The sequence below is a fragment of the Cricetulus griseus genome, chromosome 7, assembly GCF_003668045.3.
Source record: "Cricetulus griseus strain 17A/GY chromosome 7, alternate assembly CriGri-PICRH-1.0, whole genome shotgun sequence".
Lineage (NCBI taxonomy): Eukaryota > Metazoa > Chordata > Mammalia > Rodentia > Cricetidae > Cricetulus > Cricetulus griseus.
Window position 1 is genome coordinate 128708361 of NC_048600.1, and position 15359 is coordinate 128723719.

General features: G+C 54.6%; 2 protein-coding genes across 4 annotated transcripts; both read right to left on the reverse strand.

The window, feature by feature from the left end:
- Positions 1–671: 671 nt before the first annotated feature.
- Trim65 (tripartite motif containing 65) lies at positions 672–7740 on the reverse strand. Of its 2 annotated transcripts, XM_027425640.2 has the most exons (7): positions 7621–7740; positions 5758–6472; positions 2976–3071; positions 2542–2775; positions 2286–2460; positions 2106–2171; positions 672–1593 (listed from the first exon to the last, which is right to left on the reverse strand). In XM_027425640.2, the coding sequence occupies exons 2-7, from the start codon at positions 6271–6273 to the stop codon at positions 1019–1021; spliced, it is 1662 nt and encodes a 553-aa protein (XP_027281441.1). In that variant the 5' UTR covers positions 6274–6472; positions 7621–7740; the 3' UTR covers positions 672–1018. The 2 variants fall into 2 exon arrangements, with proteins under 2 accessions (XP_027281441.1, XP_035303167.1); XM_035447276.1 differs by lacking the exon at positions 2106–2171.
- Positions 7504–14432, reverse strand: Mrpl38 (mitochondrial ribosomal protein L38). Of its 2 annotated transcripts, XM_027425643.2 has the most exons (10): positions 14273–14432; positions 14000–14179; positions 10715–10849; positions 10435–10643; positions 10070–10142; positions 9902–9947; positions 8419–8577; positions 8117–8253; positions 7833–7983; positions 7504–7740 (listed from the first exon to the last, which is right to left on the reverse strand). In XM_027425643.2, exons 1-9 carry the CDS (start codon positions 14337–14339, stop codon positions 7847–7849), a joined length of 1143 nt encoding a protein of 380 aa, XP_027281444.1. In that variant the 5' UTR covers positions 14340–14432; the 3' UTR covers positions 7504–7740; positions 7833–7846. The 2 variants fall into 2 exon arrangements, with proteins under 2 accessions (XP_027281444.1, XP_027281443.1); XM_027425642.2 differs by having other exon boundaries at positions 7547–7983.
- Positions 14433–15359: the final 927 nt, after the last annotated feature.

A 15359-nucleotide genomic window follows, 5' to 3' on the forward strand; every position in this document is an offset into this window, starting at 1 on the left:
GTGCCAGGACCGCCAGGGCTACACAGAGAAACCCTGTCACAGAAAACAAAACACAACAACAAGCATATCAGGCTGCGGAGGCTGTCAGTGAGAGAGGGTGGGACTCTGCTTTTGTTTTGTGGTTTTTTGAGGCAGGGTTTCTCTGTGTAGCCCTGTCTGTCCTGAAACTCAGCTTTGTAGACCAGGCTGGCCTCAAACCCACGGAGATCCACCTGCCTCTGCCTCCTGAGTGCTGGGATTACAGTTGTGCACTGTCACGTCTGGCCAAGGGAGGGGCTATTGTCTAGTACTCAAAACATTCCAGGTTCTAACCCCAGTTAAAAAAAAAAAAAAAAAAAACATCCCAGGACCCTCATGGAAGCTTGTTCTGGAAGAGCAAGGGCAAGCTGTTCACATCCCAAGCACCCACACCCATCACCACATCTGCTCTCCACAACCTGTGCTTAGTCCCCAGCTGGTGGAACTGTTTGGGAAGGGTTAGGAGGTGTGGCCTTGTTGGAGAAGGTGTGTCACTGGGGGTGGGCTTTGAGGTTTCAAAAGCCCATGCCGGGCTTAGTTTCTCTCCCTCTTCCCCTCCCCCTCCCCCTCTCCCTTTCTCTCCCTCTCCCTCCCCCACAGATCAGGATGCAAAGATCTCAGCTACTGCTCCAGCACCAGGCTTGTCTGTTTCCTGCCATGATGATCATGAACTAACTCTCTAAAACTGTAAACAAGCCCCCAGGTAATGCTTTCTTTTATAAAACTTGCCTTGGTCATGGTGTCTCCTCACAGCCATAGAACAGTAACTAAGACAGATGTCTAGGCAATGCCAAGAACTTGGCTTTTGCTTGGGGCTGGGGCTTCTCCTTCAAAGAGAGTGAAAAGTAAACTTTGATTTAGATGCTCCCCTCTCATCTGTGTCCTGAGCCAACAGAGAGGCCAACAGCTATTCCTTGAACAATAGTGGCCTTCAGTCTCCAAGTCAGAGGCTGAGCCACTCTTGGCCTCACCGGCATGGTGACACTTGTCTGTGCCCCTGTCAGCAGAGTGCTGAGGCCTCTTCCCTGGGCCCTGGAGGGAGCTTGGCCTCAGGCTGGTGGCAAAGAGTGAGGGTCCTCCCCTCAAGGAGCCAGAAGACAGGGAAGAGAGGCTGGCTGAACACCGCATAGAAGGTATGGAGCCTCTCTGTCCGTGGCTCTAGGCTGTAGAAGTTGAGGCAGCCAGAGGTCAAGTTCAAATCTATGCCCAGGAGAAGTCCAGGTGCCCCATGTAGGCGCTCAGCCTTGCCGTTGTGCCAGGCCTGGATACTGTCCTCCTGGATGCAGAGGCCCCAGGAGTAAGGTCCACGGCCGATGTTATCCGTGTGGTTCCCCACCTTCCGGCGTGATAGTTTTGGGTAGGTGACACCCAATGTCACAGAGTGTTCAGAGGCACGCACCTCCCAGTAGTGCTGTCCAGTCTGAAAACTCTGGGTACACTGTACCTGCCACAGCTCAAAGCTGCCTGGCCTGACTGGGCTCTGGGCCTGGAAACGGTGTGTCACCTGCTGGTCCTCATGGGACAAGTACAAGTACTGGTTTGCAGTGTCCGGGTCAAAGGTCAGATTACGATAATCTATTCAAAAGAGATGAAGAGAAGCAGGCAAAGGTGTCATTTTTCTTTTCTACAGCATAGAGAGCTACTGCGGGTCCATTTACAGACAGTTCAAATGTCTACCAGGCTTGGAGGGCAGAGCACCAGGCATCATTATAGTAGCGAACTGTTCATTGCTACCTCTGAGCTGGGATCTTCTACATCTTCCCATTTTACAAGAGGGGAAACTGAGGTTCAGAGAGTTGAGATCACATAGTATTAAGTGGAAAAACTGTGAGGGACCCTAGGTGCATGTGGTCAGAATCTGCCCTTTAACACTTTGCTGGCTGCAGCTGCCTCAGGGCGGATGTGGACGCAGGTTACATCCTGCAACAAGTGCATAGGTGGGGCCAGGCCCAGGAAGGTCCATGGACAGGACAGTCATATCGGGGCCCTCACCCCATATATACCCAGACACATGCTTGCATACATGTGCTGTCATGAGCACACAGATGAGTGTACACGCACACACGTACACACACAGGCATCCTTACTCTGCCAGAGCTTCTTCCTCAGTGGACACATGGTGCTGGGGACTGGTGGTGGGGGACCCAAGGCCTCTAAAGAACAAATCAGAAATAGGGGAGTGGGTAGGAATGACCCCTGACTCCCCACTTCTACACACTAGTGGGAGGGAGAGTAGCACTCAGAAGACAAGGAGAAGTCAGCCTTACCCACAGGGCCAGCCTGGGCAGCTTTGCCTGCCACTCTGGAGGGCTTGTCTTCGAGGAGGAGCTCGCATAGCGGGCTAAGCAATTCATTCACGTTGTTCAACTGTTGCTCTTCATCCCACTGCAGAGCGGTCGGTGGCCCAAGGGACTCTACAGGCTCAGAGAGCTGCTGTAATCCCTGAACCCCAGGGACACTGTCGATGAGTAGGGTGCAAGGCATAGAATCAAGGCCTTAGCCCCCTGCCCCGAAATCTGGTACCTGGAAGAAGATGTGGTCATCCACTTGCCCCAGGAGCTCCTGGACACTGTGGTCATACTGAGACAAGGCCTCCAGGTGGCCAGTTAGCCGCTGGATCTCATTCAGAGCCTGGCCCAGCACCTGCTTCTTGGCTTGCTCTATGCTCCTCAGTGTCAAGGCCTTCCGCTTTTCCAGTGCCTGTGCCAGGCTGCTGAACCTGCTGGCGACCACCGAGGCCAGGGTGGAGGCTGAACTCTGTGGGCACAGGAGGGAACCTCAGAGTGGCCAGGCAGACCAGGTCTTCAGTCACTCACTGGCCTGAAGGAAGGGTGGGGCGCGGGCCCTTGGAACCTCCTCCCCACTGGGGCCTGGCTTCTAGCTCAGCTTTCCATTCCCTACCTCTGGGGGTCATCTTCAAGGAAGCTCAGGAACCCCATGTGGACATGGAGACATACCTCAATCTGGCTGCTTTGCTGCTGCAGCTCCTGAAGCTGGCTCTCTGCCTCTGTGGCCTGTTGCTGGGTAACCACCACTCTAGCTTTCAGCTGGTCCTGCAGCAGGCGCCCATCCAGAGGGCAAACAACAAAAGAAGGCTAGGGTTGGTTGTAAAGTTCACCTCCTACCCCACTGTCCACATGGGTACTGGACACTTGTCTCATGCCACTCACAGTGGACTGCCAGATGTAGGCCAGAGTCCCAGGGAGCCTGGACAGGGACTGCTCCTGCATGGAGCAGGATGGTATACGAGGGATGCAGAATTTGGGTTGAAGACTCGACTTCTGGTCCACTCCTGCTTCTTGCAGGTTGAGTGGCCTGAGCAGAGATCCCCTCTGCTTCTGTGGTCCATAACCCCATCCCCCACCCCAGGCAACAAATGAGAGCCGTAAGTCGGGCTTACAGAGTCTGAAGCAGAAATAGATGACCAGAGTTGTCTGAGCAGTGATCAGTTCAGCACATAGAGCCCAAAGGGAAGCCGGGACCCCTACTGTTTGGTTGAGCTCTGTTTCCCTTGGGGACCAAAATGTGCTGTCACAGGAGCTGGGAACACCAGGCTGGTGCTCTGAGCTGATGCTTCTGCCTGGCTCAGAGTCTCATTACCTGCTTTGAGCCCTTACAACACCTTATCGTTGTTGCTTTAGACAGTGTCTCACTCACTATGTAGCCCTGGCTGGCCTGGAACTTGCTATGTAGAACAAGCTGAGCTTGGACTCACAGAGACCTGCCTACTTCTGCCTCTAGAATGTTGGAATGAAAAGCATGTACCACCACCATGCCAGCTAATTTATTTATTTATTTATTGTTACTATTTTGGTTTTCAAGACATGGTTTCTCTGTGTAGCTTTGGAGCCTGTCCTGACACTCACTCTGTAGACCAGGCTGGCCTCGAACTCACAGAGATCCACCTGCCTCTGCCTCCCGAATGCTGGGATTAAAGGTATGTGCCACCAACGCCTGGGTCTAACTTTTTTTTTTTAATCCTACAAATAAAAACTTGTGTGCAGAGTTTATGTAAGCGTAAATAGATGCGTGAATGCCAAAGTGACATGTGACGTTGGGGAGCAACCTTGGGTGTCTCAGTCCTCGCCTTCCACCTTGAGACAGGGTCTCTTGCATTCCAGGCTACCTGGCCCTTGGGCTCCCTGCGCCTCACATCCTCTCTCAAGCAAAATTCCGTTTCCCTGGAGCATGAGCCATCTGGCTGAAGCAGCCTGCTTGCTGCCGGCTTCTAACCTCCCCGCAAACTTTAGGGCCCAGCTTGGCCTCCTACACTGGTCACGAGCAGCCATGTCCCATCCTTACTCTCGGGGGCTTCAGGAGCTCCAGGGCTTACCCTCCAACCCTCTGAAAGTCCCTTTCTTTCTTTCCAAGGCCACTTGCTCCCTGGCCCTGTCACCAGCTCCCAAATCTCTTCCCATACAATTCACCCCATCTGCCAGTTTGCCTTTCTCACTGTGCAAGTGCTCCACCAGTGGCCCGGCCCCTGTTTCCCTATCCATCAGGCTTCTCAGTCACCCTTCTTGCGGTTCATGTGCCATGGGCCATCATCCTTCGTCTCTCGAGGACACACCTCTCCTTCTCTGTCCCATCCCCTGTAACTTCAGCCTCATACCCCTGGCTGAGATGACCATGGGCAAGGACACAGGCCACCATCATAGTTTCACGGTCACTTTTTCCCTCTATCCAAACCTCTCAGCAGCATGGCGCTCCTGAGGCCCCACCCTCCCTCCTGTAACCCACTGTGCTCTGGCCGCTGTCTCTGTAGCTCTGTCAGGGTATATATAATTGCAGGCAGGCAACCCCTTGTCCAAGCAAGTTTCTACTCCTTCCAGGGACCTATGACTTCCAGCTTTCTCCCTACTGCCCGAATCTCCTCCAGCTCTCAGCAGGTGCCTGTCTCCCTCCACCCCCCAATGTGTCCCACAGCGCCTACACACCCTACATATCCCACACCAAGCTGCTCTCCATCCTTGCCCAGCCCCCACAGAAACCCCTCTCCCTAGCGGTCCCTACTTCGTACTCATCTCCACTGGGCACTGGGCTCCCGCTCACTTTTCTTTTGCTTTCCAGCTGTGACTTCCCTCCCTCAGACCACCTCTTATTCCCTGAAATCTGATGACATCACTGCCTTGCCTCAAGCTTGCTAAGGCCCTGCACATCCCTAGAGGAAGCGTCGGGTCCTCAACACCATCACCCTGCCCATCATGGTCTGGTCCCCCAATGGCCTGGAAAGCCTGTTTGGAGATCTTCAGGGACCTGCCTCCTGCCTGTCACCACAGCGCAGGGCATGGGCTAGCCTCTCCCTAGGACTCTGTTCCCACAACCTTTTTTTCTGTCTGGCACTTCCTCTCCCCTCAGGAGTCACCTAAAGACCACCTCTCTCTCCTCTTCAGCAGGGAAGTCCTGCTGTCTAGGGAAGGAAACATCGGGTTTGGCTGGGACACTATCTGACCCTTGAGGAGATCCCAGGTCTCCGAGGGGCAGTGAGCACAGGTGACTAGTTTGCTATACACAGCCCCCTTCCTTACCGTGCGTACTGCGCGCACACTTACTGAACGCCGGCCAGGGTAGCAAATGGGGGCTGCAGTCCTGGCCTCACACACACTCCGGCTCCCCTCCATTCGGAGGACGTGGGGAGGGAGGGGTGGGTGTCACATTCAGGGGCACAGACCCTCTGGGTTCATTTGGGAACCCGCAGCCTCCTGCGGTCCCCGCCTTCCGAAAGGCCCCCTGGCGCACCTCACGCCCGCGGCGCTCCACGTCCAGCAGCGCCCGCTCGTGGTGGCGACACTCGTGCACCGTGCAAGCGCTGCACACGCAGAGGCCCTCGGAGCGGCAGAAGAACTCGAGCGGCCTCCCGTGGCGCGGACAGCTTGCGGCGGGGCGCCCGGCTCCGGGCCCCGGCGGCGGCAGGGTGGCTGGGGGCTGCGGCGGCAGCACGCGGGGCAGCGCCTGCAGCAGGCTGCTCAGCTTCACGTTGCGGCACAGCTGGGCGCCCTCGGGGAAGGGCCGGCGACACTCGGGACACGTCTTCTCGCAGCAGCGCCACGAGTCCTGGATGCAGTCCCCGCAGAAGCTGTGCCCGCAGGGCAGCGTCACCGGGTCGCGGTAGCCGCTCAGGCAGATGGGGCAAGTCACCAGGTCTTCCTCCAGCAGCGGAGCGGCCATGGCGGAAGCGCCGCCCAGGGCGCCGGTGCGACTGCTGCGGAAGGGCGCAGGAGGCACAGCCCAGGAAGACACCAGTGTGCCCAGCATCACAGGCGCTGCCCTCCGGTGGCCGAGAACGCTCCTTGGCAGGGATCCAAGTCACCCTTGCCCGCCTTCTGACGCGCTGGGAGCGGGTGCCGCTCCCTCGGGTTCCACCCCGGCACCTCCATGTTCCTTCTCAAGCTCCCGCGTGCTCGCCCTCAGCTCCTCTCGCGGATGTGGCGTTAGCTTCGACGAGATGTCATTTCTGGAGCAGCGAGGGAGGGAGGAAAGTCCAGCACTGAGCCTGGTAACACTTGGTTAAAGCTCCTGACCCGGACCCTGGGTTTGTTTGTTTTTGCTGGAGCAGGATTTCAGGTACTGCGGTTATTTTCCCTTCTCTGGGAAATGTGTAATTTTGGTACTTTTAAAACAATGATGTGGAAATTCCTGGTCATTAAAGTCCATTTAACCTTTTTTCAGAGAACCTGTATTCTCTCTCGTCTGTTTTTCGAGGTGGGGTTTCTCTGTGCAGCCCCGACTGTCCTGGGGCTGTGTGAACCAGGTTTAGATCTGCTGCCCCCTCCCCCCGCAGGCTTGCACAACCACGCCCAGCTGAGACCCCTATTTGATAAGGTCTCACTATTGCAGGCCCTCGTGGCCTCTGAAGTCTTACCCCAGCTACCTGAACAAAACACCTATCCCTCTTCAAGGGCTCCTCTAAGCCACCAACCCAACCTTTGGCTGGGTGAGTTCCTGGTGTCCCCCTCCACCGTTTTTGCACCCCAGTCTCATTGGGTGACTGTCATTCTCTGCAGCCCAGCAGAGCAGATGGGGGTCCAAGGGCTGATTTGCTGCAAGGCCTTCTCCTTCAAAGCAGGAAAGACATCTAGTCACACAGTGGGGGTTCCAGGCCTTGGCTGGAACCAATGTGACAATGCTAAGGTTCCAAACAAGTTGGTGCTGGGTCAGCCCAGGTCAGGAGTGCCTCCATGAAGACAGTCTGGTACCCGAGGCTGTCTCTTTTACAAAACTTATTGCTGTGGAATATTCCTTTACACTGTGTGAATATGTGTCACTGTGATTGGTTTGATAAAAAGGTGACTGGCCAATAGCTAAACAGGGATGGCGAAGGGTGGAGTTAGAGGAGTTCCCAGCAGACGTAGAGGGTGCAGGAGATGAATGTGCCATGTTAATAAAGGTACTGCCACAGGCAGAATGTAAATAAGGAACATGGGTTAATTTAAAATGTAAGAGCTAGTTAGTAATAAGCCTGAGCTATTGACCCAGCATTTTAAGTAATATTAAGCCTCTGTGTGTTTATTTGGGACTGGGCGGTCAGGACAGGAAACTTCCATTTATTTCACTTCTCATGTGTATCCCCAGCTCCTAGGCTGCAGGGCGCCCTCTTCTTACCCACAGAGCACTGCAGCCTCACTAGAGGGGTTCTGGTGTCCACAGGTGTGTATGTATTGGCACGAGGAAAAATTCCTTTATTCACACACAATCGAAGCCCCTTCCAGCAAGGCCCTGGTCCTGATGGGAGACAAGGGACCATCTCAGACAGGGCTCCAGATGGCTTGGGTCTCCTGAGACGTGACTTTCTTCCAGCTCACCCTCTGAGTCACCTGAACTCTGCCTCTCAGTAGATTCCATAGGTGGGCTCATGGCTGTCCCTGTATCTGTCCAGATATCGCAGGGGCTGCTGGTGAGGGAAGCGCTTCTGTTTGGGGTGGTAAGGGGGTGGCCGCACAAATTCAAACACAGGTTCCCGCATGTCTACAAGAAAAGTAAAGGGACAGGGGTGGACTCCTGCTAGGAACTGCCCACCTTGGCTTGCAAAGGCAAGGCAGGAGAGGTTTTGGCCCTCAGGCCTGCCAGACCACCAAAGCCCTAAAATGAAAGCCCTTACCTAAAAGCTCATGGAAGGTGTGGGTGACTGAATCATCCCAGCGGCACTGGAAAAAGGCCAGGCCAGCCGGAGTCATGGCTTCCTGGTGCTTCTTGTAGAAGTCAAAAGTGCGGAAGGTCCGACGGGCCAGCTGGTAGCTGTGACAAGACGGGCAGCATCTGAGCCCCGGAAAGCCCCTGCAGCCCACCCAGCATGACAAACTTCTGCCAATCTCAAGGCCTACGCCAAGAGGAGGAAGAAGCAAGGGCCACCATCCAGAGAGCTGGCTTAGGGCTCAGGGTCCAAGCAGGAGTATAGATTACCAGGGTGAGGGACGGGTGTCCTCGGAGAAGTCGATTGGCTTGTCCTGCTTGAAGAGCAAGAAGGCAAAGCGCTGGAAGCCAGAGCCTCGAGCAGGGAAGGGGGGGAGGTAAGGACATGTCTCCTGGCCTTCAGCAACCCTGTTGCCTGGGATGTTGGTCCTGGTAGGAGGAAAGTATACATTAACCGACAGGCCAGTGAGGCAGCAAGAGAACCCTAGAGGGAGAATCACCCCAGGACCAGATCCTGACAGTCTCTAGCATACTGACTGCAAAGGACCTCAGGGACACACCAAATATTAGGGAGCTGAAATGGTTCAGAAACCAGAGGGGCTGGAGAGATGGCTCAGTGGTTAGTTCTCAGAGAACTGACTGCTCTGCCACAAGACCCAGGTTTGATTTCCAGCACCTGCATGGAGGCTCATAACCACCTGTACTCCCAGGAAATCCAAAGATATAGATATCAGGCATGCATGTGGTGGCACATGCCTTTAATCCCAGCACTAGGGAGGCAGAGGCAGGGGGATCTCTGTGAGTTCGAGGCCAGCCTGGTCTATAGAGCGAGTGCCAGGACAGGCTCCAAAGCTACACAGAGAAACCTAATCTCCAAAAACTAAACCAAACCAAACCAAACAAATAAAAGACTAAAAAATAAAAAAGCAAGAAACAGAAACAAGACAAGACCACCACGGCAGTGACAAACAAAGCAGCTGGTTCACTCAGGGAATGGGAACGGGGGTGTCTGCCCTCCCATCATCTAGGTCAGGAAGCCACACCACCACCTTTGGGCTGTTTTGCTCTCCATGCCCGAGGGTCATGTCAGGCACTTTCCTAGCCTGATGCTGTGGTAGCCACTGTACCCCTGCCCAGCCACAACTCTCCAGAGAGCCCTGCTAATAGGTGGATAACTGAAGTTGGGGCCAGGGGACAAGGCAGAAGCCAGCAATTACAATTACAGAGGAATCCCAAAGCTCAGAGTACCTGCATGACCTCTGTCCCTGGCCTGTGCTCAGAGCTGAGGCCACCAAACAAAAGAAAAAAAGGGCAACCCCACTCAGACTGCTCCAGGCAGAAACACCCACGGGCCGAGTGTCTGTAGAGCTGCTGCCACCATGAGCTGCTTCTGCTTCTGGTCTGTTTCTCCACTGACTGTTACCGCATCCCCTGGGTAGGGGAAGCATGTGTCAACATCACCAGTTTCACAGGACAGAAAGCTGTGAGCACAGAGGTCAGAGCAATGACAAGGTTGGTGAGGGTTGACCAGGGCTACTTCACTGTTTCCTTTTCTTCTGAGACAGGGTCTAACTCACCAGATCTGCTCGCCTATGCCTCCAGCACGCTAGGACTAAAGGCGTGTGAGTGTCACCACACCACGCTCCTGGCATTCTCTCCTGTACCTGTATTCAAGTGCGTACTCTGATCCCAGGCCCAGCATTTCAAGGGCCTCTTAGAACCCCCCCAGCTGGCTTCCCACCCGGATACTCACAGCAGCCAATGAACATACTCAGCATCCGGCTCCAGCAGGTGTCCATCTGCACAGAAACAGAGACCCTCCTTTAAAACGAGCCAGGGCTGGAGTGTCCACCCCACCCAGATCCCTGGGTTCTTGGTGCAGGGGAGGGAGGCTGGAGGCCAGGTGGCCCCTGACACCTACCCAAGTTAGTAAGTAGTAGTGTCCACAAGGAGTCCTTGTCTGCCTCATAGGTCACCTCTGGGGCCTGGGAAGCCTAGCAGGGAGAGATCAAGGGAGCGGTCACCATCACCATGCTAGAGTTTCTCTGTAGAGGGCTGGAGCTTGCAGGACCCTGGAGAAGGGAGTGCCCACACTGCTTCAAACCAGGCCCCCTGGCAGCTCCTCAGACACCGATAGGGAAAGAGGTGTTTATAGACTGCCCGGTGTTCATCCTGAGATCTGAACTATAAGGACCATGTGACAAGAGACATGGAGGCCACTGCAAAGACAGTGGCAGCGCACAGAACGGGCATAGACGGCATGGAGAAGTGTACAGTGAGCATTACCTCAGTTGGAGTCACTTCATTCCCATGATACACTGGGACCAGGTCCTCCTCTCCCACAGCGTAGGCCACATGAAGGGGGACCCTGGGCACAAAAGTGGCACCGTGGAACAGGTCTTGGTAGAGGCCATAATACTCCGCGAGACGCTGCTTGTGGTAGGGACCACTGGTCCTCTCCCACTCTGCCCGCACTTCCTCCAGTGGGATGCTGGCTGGGGAGGAACAGCAGTTTGGATACAGTGGGGAAGGCGTGCACCCGGGGCCCCTCTCCTGGGATGCTCACCTGTGCGAAGGCGGGCTGCCCGTTCTTCTTCCACATTGGCTCGAAGCTCCCGGATAAACTGTTTCCGCTCCTTTAGCTGTTGGGCCCGAATGACCCTAGATGGAGGCAGTCCAATGTCAATTTTGTCTTTGGGATCTAGAGAAGTAAGACAGGTATGCTTATGTTAGGGTAAGCAGAACCACATCTTTGCTTTAAATTCGAGTGTTCGTGCGTGCTGTGTTGATTCATGTGGAAGACAGAGGTTGACTGAAGAGTATCTTGCTCCACTGATCTTTTTTTTTGGAGACAGGGTGTCCTGGAACTCACTTTGTAGACAAGGCTGGCCTTGAACTCACAGAGATCCGCTTGCTTCTGCCTCCCAAGTGCAAAATTCAAGGTGTATACACCATGCCGAGCATTTTTTTTTTGTTTTTTTGAGTCTTTCATTGAACCTGGAGTTTGGTGATTGGCTAGACTAGCTGGCCAATGAATTGCAGAGATCTGACTGTTTAGGGCACCTCCAGCACTGGGGTTAGAAGCAGACTCTACTTGCTTCAGTGTGGGTACAGGAGATCCTAACTAGGTCTCTATGCAGTGAGGGTGGGGTAGGTGCTGGCAGGCACTTTATTGACTGATTGGTGTGTCTCCCTGGTCCAGGATTGAATCTCTTTGTTAAGCAGCTTGTCTTTATCTAGTCCCTTGCTCTGCTACCCCAGGTTTTAATGGAGCCATCCCCGTGACCCACAAGGCTGACCCACAGTCTGCTTCCTGGACCTGAATGGGGCTCAGCTAGTAAGTAAATCATACAGAAGGTAACACTGTGGCTCCTGACCCCTAGACTAGGTCACAATGTTTTATTTAGGGAAACTGAATCAGATGGGCTCCTGACAACTGAAGTCATCTTTAAAGTTAATCAAAGATAGCCAGGCCACAGTGGCACACACTATCAATGCCAGCACTTGGGAGGCAGAGGCAGGCAGATCTGAGTTTGAGGCCAGCCTGGCCTACAGATTGAGTTCCAGGATAGCCAGGACTACATAGGGAAACCCTGTCTTGAAAAACGAAACAACAAAAGGTAATTCAAAAGTAGTCATGAATACACACCCAAGTCTTAAGCAGAGTTAGTAATAGCTTCAGGTAGACTTAAAGAAATGGGTCCCTAGCTGGTGGCAAATGCTTTTAATTTCAGAACTTGGCAGGTGGATTGCTGGGTTGAGGCTAGCCTTGTCTACACGGTGAGACCCTAGTCTCCAGGCAAGCCTGGTGATTCACAGCTGTAATCCCAGCTGTGAGGCAGAGGCAGGGAGATCTCTGAGTTCTAGGCAGTCTACACAGCAAATTCCAACCCAGTGGAAGCTACTGTTTCTCAAATACATTCGAGGCAACTGAGGGTCAAGGATGTCAGCCCGACAAGGGGCTGGAGTTTACATCAGGCCATCAGATCCTGCTTGTGCCCTTGAATACCACAAACATTGCCTCTACTGGCTGAGGGTGCAGCTCAGAGGCGCAGCCCTTAGCTAACATGCACTGAGCTCTAGTGTGATCCCTACAAGGACTAGCAAGAACAGTGAGCAACAAAAACCTGTCTCTTTCAAGTGGATCTCTGCTGAGTTTGAGGCCAGCCTGGTCTCCAGAGTTCCAGGACAGCTAGGGCTACACAGAGAAACCCTGATTCAAATGGAAAACAAAACAGAAACAAAAAAAACCCAGCCACCCAAACAAACAAAACCACACCAATTTATTTATTTATTTATTTTTGGTTTTTTCGAGACAGGGTTTCTCTGTGTAGCTTTGGAGCCTATCCTGGCACTCACTCTGGAGACCAGGCTGGCCTCGAACTCACAGAGATCCTGCCTGCCTCTGCCTCCCTAGTGCTGGGATTAAAGGCGTGCACCACCAACCACACCTCTTTAAAGGCTTCACAATGTATGTGGTCTTAGGGTTTCTATTGCTGTGATGACCCAGCATGACCAAAAAGCAATCTGGGGAGGAAAGGGTTTATCTGGCTTACACTTCAGCATTGCTGTTCATCACTAAAGGAAGTCAGGACAGGGACTCAAACAGGGCAGGATCCCAGAAGCAGGAGCTGATGCTTCTGGGATGGGTGATGCTTACTGGCTTGCTCAGCCTGATTTCTTATAGAGCCCAGGACCAGCATCCCTGGGATGGGACCACCCACCATGGGCTGGGTCCTCCCCCACTGATTGAAAAAATGCCTTACAGGTGGATCTCACTGATGCATTTCCTCAGCTGAGGCTCCTTCCTTTCTGATGACTCTAGCTTGTGTCAAGTTGACATACAAAAACCAGTCAGTACACACTTTAAGCCAAATAGAGATGGTGGGCAGTTCAGAGAGCTAGCCGCTTTACCCTGAGGACCAGGGTCTGGATCCCAGCAGAGATACAGGGCGGCTCACAAAGTCCTGTAATTCTAACTCCAGGGAGAGATGTCTTTTCTGGCCTCTGTGGACACCTGCAGACATGCACGCACATGCAGGCAATAAAAATAAAAACGTTTTTGAGGGGGTGTGGTTTCGAGACAGTGTTTCTCTGTGTAGACCAGGCTCACCTCAAACTCAGGGATCCACCTGCCTCAGTCTTCTGAGTGCTGGGACTACAGGCAAGCACCACCACCACCACCTGGCTAAACTTCTCATAAAGGATGTATGTTAGTTTCTTGCAATGGTGAATACCAAAAAACCAAGTTCTCTTAAGGCAAGAGGATTGTTGCAAATTTTGAGGCCAGTCTGGATTACAGTTTATTCCAGGCCGTCCTACACTGCAAGATCCTGTCTCAAAATATAAAAGTAATACATACTAAGAGAACTCTTTAAGGCTAGGTCCCTAAGTCACTTTTCCCAGGTCTTAATTTTACTTAGCAAATTACTACCCACACGGCGCCATGCACCGTGCGGTGCCAGGACCCAAATGATGGGCACGACAGGCGAGATTCTGTGCCCAGGGTGCCTGCCGCCTCTCTGCAGGGAGGCAGAAGGGAACACACAGGGGTGTCCCAACAGGGATCGAGGCGGAGTGGTCGTTGAGTTAGAAGGAACTCTTTTTTTCGAGACAGGGTTTCTCCGTGTGGCTTTGGAGCCTGTCCTGGCGCTCGCTCTGGGGACCAGGCTGGCCTCGAACCCACAGCGAGCCGCCTGCCTCAGAAGGAACTCTTCATAGCTGGGGAAGAGGTGTTGCAAGCGGGGAAGCAGCGGCCTCGGGGGCGGCAAGCGGCCGCCCCTCGTCCCGGGGACCCGCGGGTCTCCCTCGGCGGCCCCGGCCCCGGCCCCGGCCCCCGCCGCCGCCGCACCTGTCTCCCTGACGAAGTGCTCCCGGTAGGTCCGCCACCAGTGCGGGGCCCGCGCCTCCTGCTCGGCGCGGCGGCGGTACCGCTCGAAGCTCCGGTACTTCTGCAGCCGCTCCAGGTCGCCCACGTCGATGTCCTCGTTGGGCATGGGCCCCAGGGGGGGCGTCCGGCGGCTCAGGGCGCCTGCGGGAGGGCGGAGACCGGCCGTCACGCGGGCGCCGGGCCCGGCGGAAGCCCGGGGCCCAAGAGCTCGCTGACCCCACACCACGCACTCACCCGAGGTGCCGAAGCCCCGGCCTCTCCCGCTGGCGAACAACGCGGCGCGCCACCAGGGCGCCGCCATCTTCCCGGAGGTCGCCAAAGACGCCGCTAGGACCCACACAGAGGTGGCCAGCGAGAAGCCTGCGCGCCCCGCCCCAGGCCCCGCCCCGTCGGAGGAGGCCCCGCCCCTCCCCAGGCCCCGCCCCGCGGACGCCAGCGCCAGACTCGGTTCTGACAGGTCCCGGGACCTTCTTGCTAGGGGCGGAAAGGCTACAAGCTGCGCGGGTGCTGAGAGCTGCCACTAGGCGGCAGCACATACCGGCAGCTCCAAGAACAATTAAGGGTTTTGGCCGGGGGTGGGGAGGATCTCGCTCAAATTCCTCTTCCCATGACGCGGGGATCCAAGGGGAGGACTCTGGAGACAGCTGGGAATAAAACAGGTAATGGCCGTGCTCACTTCGTAGGTCTGTTAGGAGGATTTGCACGCTGGTGTACCAGCTGTCTCTTGATCATGTGCAGTTCATGGTTCTGCTTCTGTCCCAGCCACAGCGCCTCTGCCCTGGAACCCAAGCTTCCACTACAGCAAAGCTCAGTTCCTCAGCTTATCCCCAGGCCACAGGTGCGCGTAGTGTTATCTTTTCCCTCTGAGACCTGCCTGCCTCGAAGTGGGTCCTCCAGGAAATCTTGACATCTCAAGTCCAGGCTGATGACAAGCAGTTGCTCTCCTAGCACAGGTTTGACCCTCTAGCTCACACTGAAATGCAATGGGGTCTCAGTAACCAGCATCAATGGCCACGTCTTCGATTTCATTGCTTCCAGACAGCTAAACCTCTCCCCATCGCTTCAATTTTTTTCATATAAAACAAAAAACTTATTTTACATCCTGGCTGCAGTCCCCCTCCCTCCCTTCTGTTCTCATCCCCCAGTCTACTCCCCCTCCGTTTCTATTTAGCGACCTAGGCACTCTATACGTATGTTACAGTTGTGTAGCTTGGTCCTTTTGTGGGACTCCTAACAATGGGAACAGGGCTGTCTCCGACTCTTTTACTGGCTTTTGGGATGCTACTCCTCATTACTGAGTCGCCTTGCCTGGCCTTAATAC

Coding starts and splice junctions, on each gene's coding strand:
- Trim65 (XM_027425640.2), bottom strand. CDS start 6,273: ATGCTGGGCACACTGGTGTCTTCCTGGGCTGTGCCTCCTGCGCCCTTC. Junction 3,072..5,757: donor TGGAGCGCCGCGGGCGTGAG/GTGCGCCAGGGG, acceptor CGCCTGCTGCAG/GACCAGCTGAAAGCTAGAGT. Junction 2,776..2,975: donor AGCAAAGCAGCCAGATTGAG/GTATGTCTCCAT, acceptor CTGTGCCCACAG/AGTTCAGCCTCCACCCTGGC.
- Mrpl38 (XM_027425643.2), bottom strand. CDS start 14,339: ATGGCGGCGCCCTGGTGGCGCGCCGCGTTGTTCGCCAGCGGGAGAGGC. Junction 9,948..10,069: donor ACTACTACTTACTAACTTGG/GTAGGTGTCAGG, acceptor GTTTCTGTGCAG/ATGGACACCTGCTGGAGCCG. Junction 7,984..8,116: donor CACCTTCCATGAGCTTTTAG/GTAAGGGCTTTC, acceptor CTTTTCTTGTAG/ACATGCGGGAACCTGTGTTT.